Source organism: Elaeis guineensis, chromosome 6 (genome assembly GCF_000442705.2).
Source record: "Elaeis guineensis isolate ETL-2024a chromosome 6, EG11, whole genome shotgun sequence".
NCBI lineage: Eukaryota > Viridiplantae > Streptophyta > Magnoliopsida > Arecales > Arecaceae > Elaeis > Elaeis guineensis.
In genome coordinates this window covers 167,211-189,522 of record NC_025998.2, presented here as the reverse complement: position 1 = coordinate 189,522, position 22,312 = coordinate 167,211, and the positions used below count along the sequence as shown (strand labels likewise).

General features: G+C 37.3%; 2 protein-coding genes across 7 annotated transcripts in view; both read left to right on the top strand.

Annotated features, from left to right (window-relative positions):
- The first annotated feature begins 15,822 nt into the window (after positions 1-15,822).
- On the top strand, positions 15,823-20,889 carry LOC105047781 (polypyrimidine tract-binding protein homolog 2). Of its 6 annotated transcripts, none has more exons than XR_012141944.1 (5): positions 15,823-16,625; positions 18,462-18,526; positions 18,613-18,717; positions 18,804-18,928; positions 20,589-20,889. XR_012141944.1 is itself a non-coding variant. In XM_073258781.1 (4 exons), the coding sequence occupies exons 1-2, from the start codon at positions 16,440-16,442 to the stop codon at positions 18,504-18,506; spliced, it is 231 nt and encodes a 76-aa protein (XP_073114882.1). In that variant the 5' UTR covers positions 15,826-16,439; the 3' UTR covers positions 18,507-18,526; positions 18,613-18,717; positions 20,589-20,873. The 6 variants fall into 6 exon arrangements, 4 of the variants coding, with proteins under 4 accessions (XP_073114880.1, XP_073114882.1, XP_073114881.1 ...); XR_012141943.1 differs by lacking the exon at positions 20,589-20,889 and adding an exon at positions 20,156-20,414; XM_073258781.1 differs by lacking the exon at positions 18,804-18,928 and having other exon boundaries at positions 15,826-16,625; positions 20,589-20,873.
- A 747-nt stretch (positions 20,890-21,636) lies between these two features.
- The window catches only part of LOC140858615 (proteinaceous RNase P 1, chloroplastic/mitochondrial-like), a 7,719-nt gene continuing 7,043 nt past the window's right edge, over positions 21,637-22,312 (top strand). The window contains 1 exon segment of the mRNA XM_073259856.1: positions 21,637-21,643. Within this exon segment, the coding sequence (XP_073115957.1) occupies positions 21,637-21,643 (7 nt within the window).

Below are 22,312 nucleotides of genomic sequence, written 5' to 3'. Positions count from 1 at the left end.
ATCGCTCTTCAATGTCTATGGCAGTTTCGTCTAGTCATCTATGAATGCTCGGTCTTGTTTCGAAGAAAATGTTATGGATGGTGGATTACCTCCACAATAAAAGCTTTTTGCTCTAAAAAAAGGATATGGAAGTTGATTATGGCTGTCAAATCTGAACTTAGAGATGGGAGAGCACCAACCAGTCTACACTGGGAGGAGAAGTGCTAATTGATGACTTGAAGGGCGTCGGTAGATCTGCACGGTAGATGAAGAGGCATTAATTTGCACACAAAATGAAGAAAGCATAAGATCGTTGGAGCTGATACCCTTGGGGATCCTCTAATGCTTGCATTAAATAGGGCTCTGAGGAATATATAAATCGGAAAGACGAAGGAGAAGAGAGAGTAGAAAGGTTGCGCTTGCGCTTGTGTGCATAGAGTTTTGAGCCCTTATGATAGATGAAGGCTCCATATTCTATCGGGATTGAACTCTAGCCAGAGTCCGAGCGGAGAACTATTTCTTGACTTCCTCTGTATCTAGAAATATGAGTCCAACTGAAATAGGTTTTCTTTATGCCATATATCAGCCCATGATTTGTAGATTGAATTTGGGCGACATCACTGAACAAATGCAGAGCATCTTATTAGCATGAGCATCTATGTTTGACATGTTATAGCCCAAAATAAAAAAAAAAAAAAAAAGGGGATCAAACCGGGAAGAAGACTCCCGATAGGAGTCTTCTTCTCCGGCAAAATCCAAGCAAATCGGGAATCCTAGGACCCCTCGGAGTCTTAGGACTCTCTATAAGAAGACCCCCTCTCTCTTGAGACCGAATATCGACCTCTTTCCCCTTTCTTTCTCTCCGTCCTTCTCGATCAAAGCCGCGGACACCATTCAATTTCCCGTCGTGATTGCCCGCGGACGAGGTCACCGGAGGCCAAGGTGAGTCTCCTTCTTCTTCCCCTCTTTCTCCTCCTTCTTCCCATACCTGTGCTTGAGGCGGCCGGCGACGAGTGTCGCCGATCTTTCGGTCGGGAAAGATACCCTGTTTTTGGGCCTTTTTCCTTGGATTTCCGACGCCGGCGATCGAAATCGATCGCCGGCCACGCTCCTCCGTGACCGGAGGAGTGGCCCCCGTCGGCCGCCGGCCTCCGCTGCGGCGGTCGTGGCCTGAACGGCCCGGCCAAAGATGGGTCACACCGTCCTCTGTTCCGGCACGGGAAGAGCCAAGAAGAAGAAGAAGAAAAGAAAAGAAAAGAAGAAAAAGAAAAGAAAAGAAAAAGAAAAGAAAGGAAGAAAAAAGAAGGAAAAAAAAGAAAAGAAAAGAAAAAGAAGAAAAAAAAAAGGAGAGAAAAAGAAAAGAAAAGAAAAGAAAAGAATAAATATAATAATAATAATAATAACAAAATATATATATATATATATATATACTTATATATATATATATATAAATAAATAAATAAACAATAAAATAAAATAAAAAAAATGATGAGAGAGAGAGTTTCTCTCTCTTCTTTCAGTCTGAATCCTGACTTCTCTCTCTGGAATTGGACTTTCTCTCTCTAGGATATTTCTCTTTCTTGATGGATTTCTTTCTTTCTAAAGTTATTCCTCTAGGATTAGCGAAGTGTAAGGCTTCCTCTGATGATTTTGATCGAGTTTAGGGAAGAGTCTGATTTTAAGTGAGATTTTGATTTTGGGATTTGTTAGATTTAATTTTGAATTAAAATTAATAAAAAAATATAATTTTGGATAATAGGCACGGAAGAATCTCCTAGAAGTTAGTCGATCTGTTCATTCAGTGCTCCGTGAAAGGTAAGTAATGAATCATCTTCTCGAGATGTTCCATATTTATTCTGAAAATAAATAATTATTCCCAAATTATGTTTTGAAAGAAAAGTGCTTTGAAATGTTATGGTATATCGATTTATGCACATGTTCAGTGAAAAATTATGACATATTATGATACAAAGTGTTTTGATACAGATCGAATTTATGCTCTCAGCCTAACTATGTTTCAGTAGGCCCCACCAATGGGGATTATACGTTGGTACTCAGTGGACCTTGCCAGTTGGGGTTGTGCGCTGGTGTTTGTGGACCCTGTCAGTGGGGGTTGTGTGCTGGTATTTGTGGATCCTGCCAGTGGGGGTTGTGCGCTGGTATTCTGTGGACCCCGCCAATGGAGGTTAAACGTTGGTCATAGTCAAGGCTGTTGAGTTACGAGTGTTTTTGAATCGAATCGAATTTATGATTTATTACATGTGAATATTTGAAAATATTTGATTTGTATTAAATCAGCATGAAATATACTCTTATGTTTATTTGCAGCATTATTCTTGAAAATTATATAATATCTGAATTATCTAGTTGAGATATTTGTTACTTACTGGGCTGTCTAGCTCATTACCTTTCTTTCTATTTTTTTCAGATTCTGACAATTAAATTCGAGCGTGGGAAGAAATATTGGGACAGAGCTTTTAGGGGCGAGATTTAGCATTGTCAACTTCATTGAACTTAGATTTATTATTTTAGTAAAATTTTATTGGATGTAAGACATTTGATTTAATTACTTGAATTACAGTTGAATAATAATTATTTGAATTTATTCCGCTGTGATGCATTGATATCGTGATGAGATGCCTTGCATGCTTATGGAGAGAGTTCTTCATGAGTATGCGGCGGTTGCCGCGACCCTCGATTCACAATCTCGGATCGGAGGCGTGATAATTAATATGGTATCAGAGCATAAGTGGATAAATTATGACACATAGAATTTGACATAGTATGAGTGTAGGTGGGTAAATATTAGGAATATTGGGACGTTAAAGTATGAGCATCATAATAAACCCATCCTAACAAATAGATAAATGAATCTAATAATGTTTTACTACTACAAGGTTACCATGCCTCCCCGTAGAATGACAAGAACTACTCAAGGAATTGCAAGAGAGACATCACAACCACGGGATGGTAGCACTCTCCATCTGACCAGTGGCACCCCTCAGGAGGAGGGAGTCGTAGATCCTAATGGGAGTGCTTCGAGAGCACGTCAAGAACCAGATATGGCTCAGTTAATGCAGATCCTAATTAGGATGGTACAAGCGCAACAACAAATACAGCAGCAAATATTTGAACAACAGCAGATACAACGAGATACACAACAACATCAGCATCCACCACCACAACATGGAGAGCAACCAGTACAACGGAACAACATTTCAGAATTTAAAAAGCTTGCCCCTCCAGCTTTCAAGGGGACTACTGAACCTTTGGAGGCTGATAACTGGATAATGGAGATGGAGAAGGCTTTCGCTGTCCAAGAGTGTCTTGATGAAGAAAAGATTCTATATGCAGCTTATTTACTACAAGGAGAAGCATACAACTGGTGTCAGCAACTACAGCGCAAGCATGAACAAGACGGTGAAATACTTACCTGGGAAAGATTTCGGATTGCATTCTATGATCAGTATTTTCTTCGGAGTATAAGGATCCAAAAAGAGTAAGAGTTTATTTATTTGAAGCAAAAGGGTATGAGTGTGACTGAATATGAAGCAAAATTTACAGAGTTAGCAAAATTTGCTCCGAGATTAGTGGATGGTGAGGAAGAATGTGTTCACAAGTTTGAGATGGGACTGAGAACTGAGATTCGAAAACAAGTGGTTCCATATGAATTGACAACTTATGCAGATGTGGTAAACAAAGCACTGATAATTGAAAGAGAAGTCAATGAAGAACGCATGGAAAGGAAAAGAAAGCAAAGAAAGAGAGCAAAATCAAATGATACACAAGGGCAGAATAATAAAAACATTAAAAGATCAACTAAGGGAGCAGTAGACAATAAGACTCAACAGATTGATAGTGAGCCGTGCTCCAGATGTGGCAAAAATCATGCAGACATAGATTACTATTGGAATACCGGTGCTTGTTTCAAATGTGGTCAGATGGATCATAAAATCGCTAGCTGCCCGCTAAATACCGAAAATCAAGCTGGCAAAAGAACTCATGAAGGACAACATAAGGGTGGTGGACAGATTTCTAAAAACCAGGGAAGAGTTTATGCGCTTTCTCAACAAAATCCACAGGCTTCCAATACAATGGTGACAGGTATGAAAAATTTCGAGGACGAAATTTTTTTTTAGGGGTGAAGAATGTTATAGCCCAAAACAAAAAAAAAAATAGAAGATCAAACCGGGAAGAAGACTCCCGATAGGAGTCTTCTTCTCCGGCGAAACCCAAGCAAATCGGGAATCCTAGGACCCCTCGGAGTCCTAGGACTCTCTATAAGAAGACCCCCTCTCCCTTGAGACCGAACATCGGCCTCTTTCCCCTCTCTTTCTCTCCGTCCTTCTCGATCAAAGCCGCGGACACCATTCAATTTCCCATCGTGATTACCCGCCGACGAGGTCACCGGAGGCCAAGGTGAGTCTCCTTCTTCTTCCCCTCTTTCTCCTCCTTCTTCCCGTACCTGTGCTTGAGGCGGCCGGCGACGAGTGTCGCCAATCTTTCGGTCGGAAAAGACACCCTGTTTTTGGGCCTTTTTCCTTGGATTTTCGGTGCCGGCGATCGGAATCGATCGCCGGCCATGCTCCTCCGTGACCGAAGGAGTGGCCCCCGTCGGCCGCCGGCCTCCGCTGCGGCGGCCGTGGCCTGAACGGCCTGGCCAAAGATGGGTCACACCGTCCTCTGTTCCGGCGCGGGAAGAGCCAAGAAGAAGAAGAAGAAAAGAAAAGAAGAAAAAGAAAAGAAAAGAAAAAGAAAAGAAAGGAAGAAAAAAGAAGGAAAAAAAAAAGAAAAGAAAAGAAAAAGAAGAAAAAAAAAAGAGAGAAAAAGAAAAGAAAAGAAAAGAAAAGAATAAATATAATAATAATAATAATAAAATATATATATATACTTATATATATATATAAATAAATAAATAAATAATAAAATAAAATAAAATAATGAGAGAGAGAGTTTCTCTCTCTTCTTTCGGTCTGAACTCTGACTTCTCTCTCTGGAATTGGACTTTCTCTCTCTAGAATTTTCTCTCTCTAGGATATTTCTCTCTCTTGATGGATTTCTTTCTCTCTAAAGTTATTCCTCTAGGATTAGCGAAATGTAAGGCTTCCTCTGATGATTTTGATCGAGTTTAGGGAAGAGTCTGATTTTAAGTGAGGTTTTGATTTTGAGATTTGTTAGATTTAATTTTGAATTAAAATTAATGAAAAAAATATAATTTTGGATAATAGGCACGGAAGAATCTCCTAGAAGTTAGTCGATCTGTTCATTCAGTGCTCCGTGAAAGGTAAGTAATGAATCATCTTCTCGAGATATTTCTATATTTATTCTGAAAATAAATAATTATTCTCTGAAATTATGCATGATTCATGAAATTATGTTTTGAAAGAAAAGTGCTTTTTGAAATATTATGGTGAATCGATTTATGCACATGTTTAATGAAAGATTATGATATATATTATGGTACAAAGTGTTTTGATACAGATCGGATTTATGCTCTCAGCCTAACTATGTTTCAGTGGGCCCTACCAATGGGGATTATACGTTGATACTTAGTGGATCCTGCCAGTGGAGATTGTGCGCTGGTATTTGTGGACCCTACCAGTAGAGGTTGTGACCCATGTCCATGGTGTAGGTTCATGGACTAGTTGTTTAATTCCCATCAATCGACTGAACCATTAATAGGAATTGAATGTCTCGATAAGAATGATTTAAAAGGCAATGCACGTTGTGCAAGGGCCATTTATAAGATCTAAAATTCTGATGCCTCACGTGCATGGCCTTAACTTGTGTTTGGTGCCATCCACGCATGGCGAGCATATGGATCCGCCGAACCGATAGCCTATACCTGCTCTCGTGGGCTTATTTGAATTGAACCCCATCTTGCTATAATCTATTTGAATTGTCAACACTAACTTTGATCTAGGAGGATCACCGAGCTTGATGTAAATCAATTTGGCTACTATAGATAGGACTGGATAGGATTTAGATATAAAATCCATCACATAAGAAAGCCAAGTCACATGTCAAACTTTTAGAGGCTATAACTTGATTATTCAATATCTCATTTCTATGATTTTTTAAAAAAAAAAAAGATAATTTTTTGAACTTTACGACATGACACCACCCCATTAAAGGGGATGCATCTCTAGCGATGGGACAAAAATCTCTTCATCCGAGGTCTGAAATAGGCAGGTCAATCCAAAAATTTTTCTTTTGGACAAGATTTTGACAAACATAGCTTTCAATCTGAGAAGAATTTGATGGAACGATAGAAGGCAAAGTTAATGTAGAAGTCAAGATCTACTTTCTGAAGAATTTTAGTCTTTTTAAGATTATTTCTGTCAGACATGTTTATTTTAGGTAAAAAAGCCTCATTAGAATTGGAAGAGGAATCCAACCTTCTGTATAAGGGTAGATCTTGTTATTATTAATAGAGGATATGTACCTTATTTTTAATTAATAAAAAATATAAAAAAGAAGAAAAATGGATTTGATCTCTATTTTTGAAATTTTTTTTCTTCTTCTATTTTTTTTGTTTGTGAGATTCGAGTTAAGCAAATGTAAGAAAATATTTCTTCTCTCCGATTGGATCAAACTATGTGCCACTTGTGAGATGGCCTCTTAAATGTGCTATGTGCACAACTAAGGGCCAACTAATGCCGGTCTCGATTTGATGGCATATATGCATAAAGTACAGCTTGGAGGATTTCACATTGATGATCCAAGTTATTGGATATGACCCGCTACTTCTAAACTGTATATAGCAGATCATATCTAATAGCTTAGATTATCGATGTTGAACCCATCATCACATCTAAAGTTAGCCAAATTTGATTGGAGATCCACTCGAGTATATCCAAAGCTAAATCTCTCTTTCTCTACACACAGACACACACACACACACACACACACACGAACATATAGGTAGATTAGGATCCAGTTGAGTAATTTTCCATTCAGATCATGTCCAATCATGATTGGATGAGGAGGCTTGAATATCAAAATTCGAGTTGTTGGATGTGATTTATTATCTCAAAACTATCCGGACATCAAAATTTGTATGGTCTGAATATCTCTAGCATATCATGTGTTTACGCCACATTCTTGCTTGAGATGAGACATGAGAGATATATTCTCATTTAGACACATATTGGGGGCAATTACATGGCATATATAATATGGTTTTATGTCAATATCACAATGAGAGATAAATCAAACTTAATATACATCATATAAAAGTTGACCGAGTCGATTGGAAGGTACCATGTTAGAGGCTGAATAGATAAAAATGGCCAAGAATGAAACTAATGTGGGATAGGTTGAATAGAGGTGCAACAATAAGATTAGGACCAATAGAATGCGATTATCGGTTTGACAAGCAGTAGACAATCTGGTCATTCTAACGAACATGAGTGGTGAGAGGATAGTTGGTGTCAATTACTAGAATCATCAAAAGTGGAGACCAAACATGGGTTGCCATCATTAGAGTGGGTAGATACTATGATGTTTTTGTTTTCTAGTATAAATAAATGAATGTACTTAAACAAAGGAGCTTCATTCAACAATGAATCCAATTTATCTTTAATTATTCTTACTTTATCTTTACCTTATCTTATTTTCCATAGTTTACTAGTAAGATTTTACTTTATCCTTAGGAGTAACAATAGTGATAGATCTCTTTAATTGTAGTCCTGAACTTTATCTAATCCTATCCATCTCTTCTAAAATGGACAATGTGGTGGAAGTAAAAATCTTTTAAGATCAAGACACTTAGACTCGAACTACTTTCATTATTTTCCTGTGATCATCTTATTTTCAATGCATCTACTAGAGTCTTGACTTAAGATTTGTCACAACCTCTTTAGCATGTCCGTCTTCAGGTGGAAAGGAAAGCTCGCAAACAATATGTATCAAATAATAAAAAAACTGTATTATTTCATATTATTCAAATTGTCGAATTTTTTACAGTTTGATGCATAAATTGGTGGTCTCCAAAATCATATGATTTTTGATGTATAAGTAATTTAGAAATAGTACATCACATCCAACAGCTCAGATGTATTAATCTCTAATATTAAATTATGATTAGATTAGATTTGAATAGAAATCCACTAGACCAGATCCTAATCTACCTCAACTCATCTGTTTGTATATACGTATATGCACACACATACATACATACATACATAAACATATACACACATACCACACAAACATATGTATGTATGCATTTATATATGTGTATATGTGTGCAAACATACATGCATTCCTAGCTGTTTCCCATGTGGTACCGTAAAGAAATTTATATTGCCTAATGTGCACCATTGCTTGACATTGGGTCAAATGCCAAGAGTATTGAGAATGTAGTTGGCAGATAAATGCTTTCTTTTCCTATAAGGGCTCATTTTTTTGCAAGTAAAAGATTTGTCTGAGAATCTATACTTTTTCAAATAAATATTTTTTAGACAATATTTAGATAGAAAACTAATTTATCTTTATTCTTTTATACATTGAAAAGTGGCTTCAAAATTTGTTATCCATATTTTTTTATATTACTACTTTCCTAGATAAGTTGGTAAAATTTATCCATATTATCCATGATATCCCTTATGCTTTTTAAATTTGACTAAGTTATTAAGTATTGAATGTTGGAGACATTAAAAATGAGAATGGATATTTTAGGTACAGCATTAAATGCCTATTTTACTGACTGATAGAAAAATGATTTAGCCACTGGATGGGTAAAATTTTTTCTCATTTTATGGGTAAATATTATCCATGGTAAAGTAACTTTTCATCTTGAAAAGTGTGAGAATATAGGTAAGTTGGTCAATAAAAAAATTGATCAACTTTTTCATGATATTTATCCACAGAAGAACAACCCCTAAATGTTCTTATGCAGAATCTTTCTATAAGTTTTGTCCTAGGATTTCGTAGACATTTTATGCTTCAATCCTTTTATTTATAAGTTTTTTTAATCTAAATTCTTTTTTTTTACTTTATACTATATATATATAAGGAAATGGCTAGGCGGGTTCATGTGCAGCTTGACTTCAAAAATGAGTGTTTAATTTATTTGTTTGTTTTACCATTTTCAGAGGTTAATTAGTGGGAAGCTATTCTAAGTAATTATCCGTGTCTCTCTATGTGTGTGTGTAGCCTCTCAATGGTAGAGGTTTGATGATTGTTGTTTAGAAGGTTGGTGCTGCATCTGTGAATGTGATGCACCAATGTGGACAATAGGTTGTAATCATCATTTCTGAAATGATTGGAATGACTTGGCTTTTGTGTGGTGTGTATGCAAGCATCGATCATGTGGTGTGTCGTATTTTGTCGCATGAAGTAACAACTTTGATTGATCAAGGGATCCCTACTATGGTAGGTGGTGATTTCAATTGCATTATTGCGCCACATGAGAAAAGAGGGGGAAAACCTTATATTGATGATGTGGAAAGAAAAGAGTTTAGAGATTTTATTCAGAATAATGGTCTTGTTGACCTAGGGTTTGTTGGTCTGAGATTCACATGGTGCAACAATCATCAAAGGGGGCAAGGGTCTGGAAAAGGATCGATAGGCTGCTGGTGACTTCTTCTTGGATTTAGATACATCCTATTCATACGGTTCATCACCTGTCAATGATTGCATCTAACCACAATCCACTCCTTTTTGTGACCGATACTCCTCTCTCATTTGGGAGTCCCTTCCAGTTCGAGAAGTTTTGGTTGTTTTACCCCCGATCATGGGACATTGTTAAGGAGGTCTGGCATTTGTCGATCAGAGGGGATGCCAAGTATAGGATTACCAAAAGATTGGGCCTCACGAGGAGGCTTCGTAGGTGGAACAGAGAGGAAATTGGTGATATTTTCAAGAGATTGGAGGTCATTGAGACATTTATCCAGGAGCTCCAAGAGAGGAAAGACCATAAAGGTGGGCTTGCAGACAGGGAGCTGGCTGACCTTCGAGGGTTATTATTCCAACACCACTCCCTACTGAGGCAGCAAGAGGTCTTTTGGAGATAGAAGTCTAGAGTGTAGTGGATCAAGGATGGAGATCGGAATACGAAATTCTTCCACCAAGCCACCGCCATCAAGAGACATATGAACCGAATCCGGACAGTGAAGGGATCTGGAGGTCAGTGGGTCACCGAGAAGGACTCCATTAGATAGGAGGTGGTAAATTTCTTCAGATCTTGGTGGACTGCACCTATTGGTATTAATTGGGCTTCCCCTTCTCTTACCCTGAAGGTTCAGGTGACGGAGCAGGAGAACAGGGTCCTTATTGGATAGGTGATTAAGGAGGAGATTAGGAGGACTTTGTGATCCTTGTCTGAAGATAAGACCCCTGGCTTGGATAGTTTTCCTTCTCTTTTCTTGAGACGATATTGGCCTATCATTCATTTGGAGGTTGTGTTGGCAATGTAGGAGTTTTGCTCCACAAATTAGATCCCGATTGCATGGCAGCAGACTTTCATTATCCTGATACCAAAGAGACAAGAGGCATCTGAGTCGAGCCACTTCAGACCGATCAATTTGGGCACAACACTATACAAGGTATGCACAAAGCTGATGTCTCTTAGGATGCGGTACATTCTCCCGCATCTGATCTCTCTAGAGCAAGGGGCATTTATTGGAGGTTGTAGCATATCTGATAATGTCCTCATTGCATAAAAATTTATGCATGACCTGATTTGTGCTTCCCCTCACAGGGCACTTATAGCTATCAAGCTTGACATGGAGAGAGCCTATGACCGAATGGGCTGGATGTTTCTCAAGGATGCGATGCATGCCTTTGGATTTCACCCTCGGTGGATTGATTGGGTCATGGCATGCATCCGGAGCCCATCTTTTGCCATTCTGGTGAATGGGATGCCCTCGGAGTTCTTTTGTTCCAGTGTGGGCCTGTGGTAAGGTTGTACTCTTTCTTCGTATCTTTTCATCATTTGTGCTGATGCTCTTTCTAGGGCTCTTCGCACTACATCCTTGGGATCAATCATTGTCCCCTATATGCCTGCCCAAGGGGCACAATCGATATCCCATCTTCTTTTTGCAGATGATTGCTTGCTTTTGGACCAAGCCATTATCAAGAATGCTGCTGGATTTAGGATGATTCTGGAGGACTATTGTACAGCCTCAGGACAGAAAGTGAATCTTCTTAAGTCAGTAGTACACTTTAGACCAAAGGCTATAATGCAGTTGTGTCATATCATCAGGGAGAGGTTGCGGGTAGTGGAACATGGTGAGACTTTGCACTACTTGAGTGTCCCCATATCTAGGCGTAGACTGAGAAGGGTCGAGGCTGAAGGTGCGGTTAGCTTGGTGCGAGAGTGGCTGGCAGGCCCGAACCTTATCGATGATGGGTAGAGTGACTCTGGTCAGGTCAGTCCTCAGTTCTATGCCTGTCTATTTGCTTTTGCATGCTATTGTCCCTAAGACAATGGTGCAGAGGATGGAGTAGCATTTTTGAAGCTTCATCTGGGGATCTCGACCTGATGGTGGTGGAGGATTGCATTTGGTGGCTTGGAATGTGGTGTGTCAACATCAGTGAAAGGGTGGCCTAGGGATTCAGTCTCTAGTCACAAGGAGAGAGGCTCTGATTGCTCGACATGTAGCCAGATTTATCGTACACCCGAAGTCCTGCTGGAGCACGATGATGCAGGCAAGGTATGGCACCTTGCCTGCAGGAGGGGAGATTCAGCCCATCTGGATGGCATCAGTGGTATGGAGGGAGATTTGCACTCGAGCCTCAAATGTTATCCCTCAGATGAGATGGATGATAGGTGTGGCCAGTTGGTTAGCATTCTCTATGATAAATGAATATTGGATATTTCCTTGAGCTAGTGGCCGACTTTTGTCAGTTCGGAGGTGACAGATCAGATGCGGGTTTGCAATCTTTTTCATGCCGAGGGTATAGGTTGGGATCAGACAATTGTCTTTCACTTGTTTGGGGTGGAGTTGGGCACTCGGGTTATGTCTGTTGCTATACCCTTTCACCAAGGTCCGGATTCTAGGGTGTGGGGCGTTTCCATCATGGTGCGCCCAATTTCTATAGATTTTTACTGCTTGTATCAGCCCGAGGCTGTCAGGTAGATTGAGGGAGGTTGGATATGGAGATTAGGGGTGCATTTGAAAGTTAGCCTATTCCTCTGGAAGGTTGTCCAGGGGAGGCTTCCAACCAGATGCATGCTGAGGGTGAGAGGTATGGATATTCAGATGAGTTGCCCAAGCTATGGTGAGGAAGAGAAGACGATGCTGCATACACTATTCTTTTATCCCACTGCCAAACAAGTTTGGATGCTAGCAGGCTTGTATAATCAGATTGTATTAGCTGATGACCCATTGGGGATATTTATCGACCTTTTGAGATAGAGGACTAGAGATGAGGAGTCAGTCATATCTGCTATTCGAGTATATAGCTCAGTATATCTGATCGGTCAGGAACAGCTATGTCTTTGAGTTTAGGAGATGGTCTGCAAGGATCACGTTCGAGAGAGCCTGTATCCTTACTCAGGAGTTGATGGACATGACCTCCAGACCTTCAGAGACCTAAAACTCCTATCCTACTCATATAGCGACCCGACGGTGTTTGTTGTCTGGGAGCCCCCTCTTCTAGGATATCTGAAGGTCAACTTCGAAAGGAGTATCAGGGACAAGAGAGGTGGAGCTGGATTTGTGATATGAGGTTCGAATTTCAAATTGGTGGCAGCAGGTGGTCAGCATTTGATTGAGACCACGGTTCCTGAAGTGGAGCTCCATGCAGCCTAGTCTGGGGTTATCTATGCCCATACTGTCTTGGGGGTACACCAGATTGTTATTGAGGGTGATTCCACTGTAGTGGTGTCATGGCTTCAGGGATGCCCAGAGGGGAGCCATATAACCCCCTTTTGTGGGATATGTGTACTCTACTTTCTGACTGTGTTGGTCTTACAGTCTGACATATTTTCAAAGAAGCGAGCTTAGCAGTAGACTAAGTTGCGGCATACGTAGCTGAGCACACTAGCGACTGGCTATGGACTTCTTTTGATGCTATCCCAAGACAATTTAAGGATCTTTTGTTTTCTAATTTTTATGGATGTATTCACACAAGATCTGTATGAATGCTCCGTTATTATCAAAAAAAATGATAGAGGTTCTAGAAAGTTAGATGGGCCTGGATCAGGTTCACACTCAGACCGACTTTGACTTAACCAATTCGAAAAAGTCAAGACCCATGGTGAGGAGTGGGTCTCGACACTAGAATCATCTCCAATCTGTTGCGTTACGGATCTCGTAATACTTGAAGCTCAAGAAGAAAAATTCAAATGTAGGATGAAAATGTTAGGCCCATCAAGGGGCATCTTATCTTTGGTCAGATTGGGCTCACCTGGTGGCCTAATTTCAGCCTTGGTCATCAATGAAATGACCATACTCGCTGTGTGTTATGATGTTGGGCACAATCCAATCTAGTTATTTGTCTGGCTAGCAGAGAAATTCTTTGTGCACCAGGGGCAGTGAAGAAAATCCGATATGGAGCGCATCGCCTTATCTTATCAATCCATGTAGCTATCACTTTCCAACGCGTATTTAATATCTATAATTTTATTTTTTCGTTTGAAATTTTGAATGACGAAAATGTTCCTGCTCTTTGAAAAAACTTATGACATCATATGTCTATATTATGACATTCTACATGTAGGAAGTTATAATTTGACATACAGGATGTCATAATTTTATGTAGGATGTCATGCCACGGGATGTCATAATTTTTTCTAAAGAGTAGAGGTGTTTTCGTCATTCAAAATTTTTAAATAAAAAAATAAAATTACAAACATTAAATATATGTTGGAAAGTGGCTGGACAATGTTGCCCAAAGATGGCTACCCAAGAGGAGGGATGAATTACATATTAAAAAATTTAAACTTTAATTGTGCTGAAATTATTACAAATTGCTTGGTGGAATAAATTAAAACACAAGTAATAAATGAGAACAATAAAGAAAATATTACACAATCACAAACATAATGCTTTTATAGTGATTCGATACTAAACTCGGTACCTACGTCTATTTTCCAAGTAAACCACTTGAGAATTCAACTATAATCACTAACTTGATTACAGTTCGATTGTTTTCTTTGGGTTCACAATCTAACCCAGTTAGTTTTAATTTAAGCTCACCAACCATAATCTTACAATGATTATTTTTCTGGACTAATAATCAAGTCCGATTAATTTTAACCTTGATTCATCAATCAAACCAATACAATGTCCAACTCTAAGCTTGGATCAACCGAAGTTTCTCATCCTAGAAAATCTAAAAATAAAAATACACTATCACAATAAATACAAGAGTAAATGAGTTTAGAAACAAAAACTCAATGAAGTCCAAGAGAAGAAAGTCTGAATATTGCTTGTTGGCTCGATTTTTTCTTTTTGAATGTTTGAAAGAAGTTGGTGAAGCTCTTCAATGCTTATGGCTTGACTTCTTTCACTTTGAGGATGATTGGAAGGACAAAATATTCTTTGAAAAATTTCTTCTTCACTTTACAAATTGGCTCACACAATTGAATGCACTTGATAGACTTGAATGCTCTTCAATAAGTATTCAAAAAGTTCTTTTTAAAGCTTATAAGTATTCTATTTATATTTCAAGACTTTCCTACTATTCTAAGGCATCTGGAGAGGCTTTATTTAATGTCCTAACTATTAGGAATAAAGATCTAGCCATTGGGAATAAGATAGGGTCAAAAAAGTACAGATCTAAAAAATTAGTCATTACAGTAACTTAATTGACTAATTTTTCTCTGAGTCAACTAATCCTTCACTTAATCGACTCAAAATCCCTCTTAGTTGACTAAGTATCAGAGAGCTGAAAAATGGTCTTTTTATCTTTTGATACTTCTCTGCGACTGGGTTGGCTCAATTTCTATCTAGATTGGCTCAGTAATTATTTGGTCGACTTAGTAGACTTGATCTAAAATTTAAGTTTATGTACTATCTATCTTCTGAGACTGAGTCGATTAATTTTTTGATTGAGTCGACAAGACCCTATCTTGATCGACTAAGCTAAATCTGGATCGACTAAGTCTTCTACATCCAAAAATGTGACTTTCTGTCACTGATACTGAGTCGGCTCAAACACCTACTGAGTCGACTCAAATTATGTGCCAAGCGTATCATGAAGTCTTTGACAGCCTTTCTTCTTCAATTTGATTTCTAGACAGACTTGTCTTCTTAACTTGATTTTAATCCTTATTAGTATTTCTTTTTAAGGTGTATCTAATCTAGAATTTCTTTACAAATTGCTTAAGTGGTACTTCATTTAATTGATGAAAAACACTTAAAACTTGGTGAGCACTGAAAATTAAAAGCTATACATCTTCAAAAATAATATTAGTAACTTAACAAATTATACTCAAATATTTTTATTATCATCAAAATCAATTCAGGAGTCAATAGACAAAAATACTCCTCTCATTTTATGACATCTTGAACTATATTATGACATCCAGTATGCAGAAAGTATTACAAGAAAAGTCATATATGCCTATGTTTTTTGGTCACGTAGAGTATATAGAGTACATACTTAGGTAAAAGGTCAAATTTTTAAAAAAAATTATATATACCGACGTTTGTTAAATATGAAAATATTATAATTAATTTTTAATTTATATTTCAATAATTAAATATGAGTAAATTAAATCTATTAATGGATAAGTATGAATAATTTAATTTATTAAAAATATATTAAATATTAACAAAAAAAATAACTGATGTCGAAAGAAGTATCAAAATATATATATATATATATATATATATATATATATATATATCGGCCCAAACCGATATGTCCTCTCCGCTTTCCCTTTTCTGCTCCCCGCTCCTTCTCTATTCTCTCTCTCTATTTTTTCCAAATCGACGTGTTCTAACCTTATTTTTTCTGTTGATGAAGACCCTGAGCCTGACGTGAGCAGTGGCGGAGGCGGCGGTCGTCAAAGATGGTGAGCACCATATCTATAATATCTCTCTCTCTCTAAACTGAGTGGGGATGAAAATCACGACTCCCTCTCTCTTCCCCTCCCCTCTCTCTCTAAACTAAAGGCAGCAGGGGGGTGGGGTGTGTTTCTGGGGCTCAACCCCCTCACCGCCAGCTCCCAGTGCATCCCTCTCTCTCTCTATCTCGAAACTAGTTATTGAAAACCCCAGAAACATCGCAAGCCGCTGTATCTCCTCGTCGGATAACAATCCTCCCCGAGGCGGCCAAAATTCTTCTCCATCCGAAAATCTAACCTTAGAAATCCATCGAAAGAGTGTAAGAATTCTTCTCGTCCCGCCCTTGGCTCGCCTTTTCCATCCCGGTTCGAGGAGGAGGTAGGGTTTCGGAAATTTTTTTCCCCTAACCCTACAGCTTGCGTCTTTATCTCTCGCGTCCTCCTTCGACCTTCGACGCCGCGGAAGGTGATCTAGGTATCGTAAGCTAGTACGGAGATGGCTTCGACCTCGGGGCAGCCGCAGTTCCGGTACACGCAGACGCCGTCGAAGGGGCTCCACCTCCGCAACCTGCCGTGGGAGTGCACGGAGGAGGAGCTTGTCGAGCTGTGCAAGCCCTTCGATAAGATCGTCAACACCAAATGCAACGTCGGCGCCAATCGCAACCAGGCCTTTGTTGAGTTTGTGAGTATTTTCTCGCAGAAAAAGGAAACACCTTTTCTTTCTTTCTTTCTTTTTTTTAATCTATCCCTGCAAGGATTCAGTCAGACTCGTCTCATGAATTCGTATTAGGTTTTACATTTTATCTGTTGTCTCCGATTGTATCGGGGTATCAGGGATGTGGCATGGTGGCTGTACTTTTTATCTCTGTACCTTTTGATGACATAGAATCGGTAAGACCAATGGAATGGATCAGATAAACAAAAAAATCAGGATTCAGCATTTTTCCTGAGGATGGATAATTCGTCTTGTATTTATTGGCAGAGGGAGAGGTAAAAACCCTTGTTGCTTGCCAAGCTGCCAATATTACTTTTCTGCAGGGTTGCAGACAAACCAAGCTGTTTATTAACAGCTGGGGCTTGGCAACCACATAGTGCTGTTGTTAGTTTGTGTCTTCCTTACCATCTCATGGTGTATGAAGATGAGATCTATTATATGATATGAATGGAGAAGCTCGATAATTGCCTTATCTGTGATAGGCATAATGGTAGCAAAGACAAATATGACGAGATGCATGACATTGTGCTTATTGTTTTGTCTGATGACCATAAATAGATCATTTATACATTACTAGGTTTAAGGTTTTATTCATTACGTACGTTACCATTTCATTTATTTTTCAATTTCTTAAGCATGCTGTTAAATTCAAGGGTTTTGACTGAGGTATGTATGGTCTTTTTTTTAGGTACACAAGGGAGAAATATGTTTATGTGAAAATTCATTCATAAGCATGTATGTTTATAGGCATGATCATGAACTAGAAATTTGAAACATTATAGGGTAAAAACTTATATGTTTGCTAGTGCTTCCCTGCTAGGATCTAGTTTAACATAGCTGGCTCCATTTCAATCATCGTTCTTAATTGAAATCTGACTCTATGTGTTGAATCTGGTTTTTGTTTGCTAGTGCATGGTCTGGCTTTTGTTTTGTTCACAGCTTTTGGATCTGGTTGTGTTGGTAAACAAGTGCATTTTTGTTAGGGACCTTAGGTTGCCTGTGCATTATTATGTATGACTGATCACTTGCCTAGTGCAAGAGCTAAGAAACTACTTGGAGAGGCATAAACAATTTGGGTGACCTGTTTGGATACATCAAGATATGTTCATTTATATAGGTTTTCCAAGGATCTCTAAATGCTAAAGCCTTCTTGCCTCCGTTATTGTCTTTAAACATGTTTCTTGGTGAAAAACTGAAGGAACAAATGGGTATGAAGCAAAAATAGATTTCACTTAAAGCATGGGAAGTCATGTTACTGATGGAAGTCTCACATTTGGCAAGTTGAATGCATCTATGACCGGTTATATTTTTCTTTCTTTCACATAAGTAATGCCTCTGGAGTTTCAAATGATGATAATGGTTGTGATGTTTTGTGCTTTTAGATTCTGGAGGAGACTCTGGTAATGCATAAGGGTTTGGGTTTTTGTGTTAAAGGACCAAGAAGAAAAATATGGAAGATTTTAGAGACGGGGGATGTGATAATATTTGAATAATCTCACATTGACTGATGCAATGGCCCTCTAGGGGAACAAATAGAAAAGTAAAGATTTAACGAACCACCTATGCAAAAGCTATATTAAGATATAGGTTCATTACTATTTTGGGTCGCATGTGGTGATTATATTTGGTTGTAATGCACTTTATCACTTCATATCCCCTGTTTTCATTCTATACTGGCGTTTACCTTTTCTCAGATGTCTTATTTTCTGCATTTGCATGGAGATTGATTTTGTTTAAAACTAGCACCATCATTCAAAGTGTTAATTCATTTAGATGGTCCTTACTTTTTGGCTGATTTTGCAGGGATTACACAAACTCTTATCTTCCTGTAAACCCGTCAGCAATTGAGGGAACTTTACAGATGACTTGTATGCATTAGAATTTTCATGAGTCTTTACATTTCCCTTTTTTTTTTTTTTTTTTATGTGATGTACCAATGAGAAGTTATTTACAGCCTACGTTGGGTCTGGATGGAAAGAAAAAGGAGCCTGAGAGTAATGTACTTTTAGCTTCTATAGAGAATCTGCAATATGCTGTGACAGTTGATGTTCTTCATAAGGTGTGATGTTTAATATTTTTCATAATCTGATTTTCAGTTCTGCATTGATATGCACCTGAAAAATAAAATTGGCAATTCATTTTTAGGTGCTCTCGACATTTGGTACTATGCAGAAAATTGCAATTTTTGAGAAGAACGGTGGAATGCAGGCTTTAATTCAATATCCTTGTAGGGATGTTATATGCCTACTATTTTATATCTTTGGTATCTGGTATGAATTCTGTACGGTAATTGCAAATATTATACCTCTGTAGGATGTTAGTGTGTTTATTATGAATGTTGCTTTTTTTTTTTTTAATGTGATAATTAAACTGAAATCGAGCACAGACTACAGTAAGGTATGAGGTAATAACACGGTGTGATTCTAATATATGCACTTGCTCATAATTGCAGGAAGCATGCACACATCATAACAGATGTTTCTATAAGTACTGATATTCACACATTTACAAATTTCATGATTTTGTTGGTCTTTTTTTTTTCAAGCAGCTTGTTAATTAAATTCAACATGGTAATATTTGTAACAATTTGTATGATGTTCCTTTGTCTTTTTGTTTGTTCTCAGAATCTGTCTTTGTTTAGAGCATGATTGGCGGTCTTGGTATCAGGTCTGTATAGTATCTGACAGGTACACCCTGTCCCAAGTGTCAGCATGATGCATACTTTGGTACCAACACTTGGTATGGGTGTTGTACTGAGTCTTAGTACCCTACGGGTACGATATTGTACACCATCATACCAGGCAGAATGGTTTAGTACAACAAACCATGTTTTAGAGTCTGAATGACGTCTTTTTTAGCCTTTGTCACAGGTTTTTCTCCCTTACAGTAGTTGTTCTCTTTTTTGGAAAAAAGAGACATTCAGGTCATGTTGGTTTGTCAGCCCTTGTAACATATTCTTAAAGATGTTGCCATCTCTGACAAATTCCCGTGCCTTTAAGCCTGTCCACGAAATGAGGGCTTGATATGTGTTTGCTTGTTAAAGCATGCTGCCATGCTGGGTTTAATGAAATCCACGACGCAGAAAACATTTGTCTTTAAGGATAACAACGTGAAGAATGGAAAGGGATTTTACTTTACTAAAAAAAATAAAAAAAAGGGGGATGTTGATGCAGGACAACCCTTGGGAACTTAATATGCAATGTCACACACTTTTAATGAAATCCTAGATTCTATAATGATGTGGAACTGATTCCAATATGATAACGAATTTAATGATCTGGAAATTAAATTTAGAGACTAATATTCCTAGTCATTAAACTAGAAGTTAATTTGGATGCAAAGAGAATGCATGGAATTCATGCCACGTATACAGGTTGCTGAAATAAACATCGGATGATATCTTGTAGGCAACTAACCACAAATTCTGTGAAGAGTAGATTGAAAATTTCCAACAATTAGCCAGAAGAGTTTATGATGATGGTTTTGTGTTCTTTCAGTGTGAATCGACCACGACCTGCTTTATGGTCCAAGTTGTTCCTGCACATTGCGACAGGAGTATGTATGGCTGTGATCTAGCTCTATGTTTCCCTTCCTTGAGTTGAAGGCTGTTGCTTACAATGATTGGTTGAGGATGAGGCCTCTTATGAGAGCAAGTGTTTTGGAGTAGTTGGGGGCACCTCAGGGATTACCATCAAACTGTTAGGTTATGTACAGTTTATGAATCAATGAAAGTATTTAATGGATGCATGTTAATAATATTTAGTGATTCACTTTGGAAACAAAAGGTTTAGAAACATAAATCTTCAGTAATATGAAGTTATTTGAATTTGTTTGTGTTTTAACATGACTAGATATTGGTTTGCATCTGATCAATCTAAGATTCTGAGATGTTAAATTTACCTGTCAGTTATGGAGTTGTGACTATTGCAGATTCAGGCTGGGGATATGATGGATGGTGTCAAAGAAAGATAGAAATTATCTTGCTGATGGCTTCATAAATTGATGAACTCAAATTTTGCGAAGTTAACTTTTTGGTGTCATCGATTCAAGTTTACTTTTTTTTTTTTTTTTGTAGCAAAAGTGAGCTTAAAACTTATGTATAAAGTGCAGGAGATCAACTGAAACTTGTTTATTTCATGTTTTGAATTCTAGTATTTACTTTCTTTTATATTCAAAAATCTGATAATGTATGATCTTGTTCTTTGGATTTTGATGAAACAAAAAAGATTGTTAGAATAATTTTTTTGAGACTATCACTATGTATATTCAGTTCTCTTTAATACAATTGTGAAGATTATCTTATTTGCAGTTGTTTCATCTCTTTGAAGCTACTAGTCTTTATATATTATTCAGTAATATATGATGCTTAAATAAGTTATCAATACATCATTTCTGTTTTTATTTATTATTATAGATAATCCATGTTTTGAAATTGGATGGGATAGTAACGTCTAAAAATTGATTATATATCTATGTGTTATTATTGATAGTAAAGATCTATTTATACCCATGCTTTGTTAACTTCCATGAATTCTGATTCGTATTATTTAGTTATCCCATTTAATAAAGGAGGATGTATATTAGGTCTATATCCACGTATATATTCTGACCTATGTTAGATGTCACGTGGATAAAGTAGGGGATACACACATGAAAAAAATAACGTGTGTATCAATGTGGGTATAGGCGTATTCTTAAGTTTTTTAGGCTTTTATCCATATATTTTTTATATGGGTAGATTTCAGTTTTCTTATAGTGAAGTCATAATTTGATGCAGGATGTTATAATATGTCAGGATGTCATAATTTTTTGGATTATATTATGACATCCTGCTTGTAGAAAGTCATAATTTGATGTAGGATGTCATGATATGCCACATGATGTCATAATTTTTTTCAAAGAGGAGAGATATTTTGTCATTCAAAATTTTAAATAAAAAATAACATTATAGATATTAAACTAGCTTAAAACCCGTGCGATGCACGGCATATAATTATTTCTGAAAATAATATTTATCTAAATTAAAAATCAAATATAATATAAAAGACATCATAGATGATATCAAATATTCTAAATGAAAATATAAAGTTAGATTATTTAAATAACATGATAGTAAGAAGTAAATATTTTCAGCATCAGTTTTTCGGAATCCTCATCATTAAGCAGAGGACAATTATTTATTTGCATCCGATACACATCTCTTATCTTCATATCGTATTAATAATAAAATCATCTCATCTACTTTAATCTACAAAAAAGATAAAACTCTAACTCAATTGCTTAACAGCAAACCGTCAAAAGTTCACTATCCTCATGTATCCACATGATATTTCAGAAAGGTGAAACTTAGCCTAGTGCAAGTCTTATCTAGCAACTGATAATAACTTTATTTTTTTTCTTTATTTATTTTTTTTCAAAAAAAAAGTTGGTATATCATAAGTGATCGGATAGAAAAAGATGAATTCTTTATGTAGTGATATAAGATAATCTTTTTTTTCCTTATTTATTTTTTCAAAAAAATTTTTGTTAGTGTATAATGAGTAATTAAGAATAACAATGAGCGAAAATCATTCTTTGAATCAATATTTTCAGCATCAATTATTTTAAAATTCTCATCGTTAAGTAGCATACGACCACTTATTTGCATCCTATGT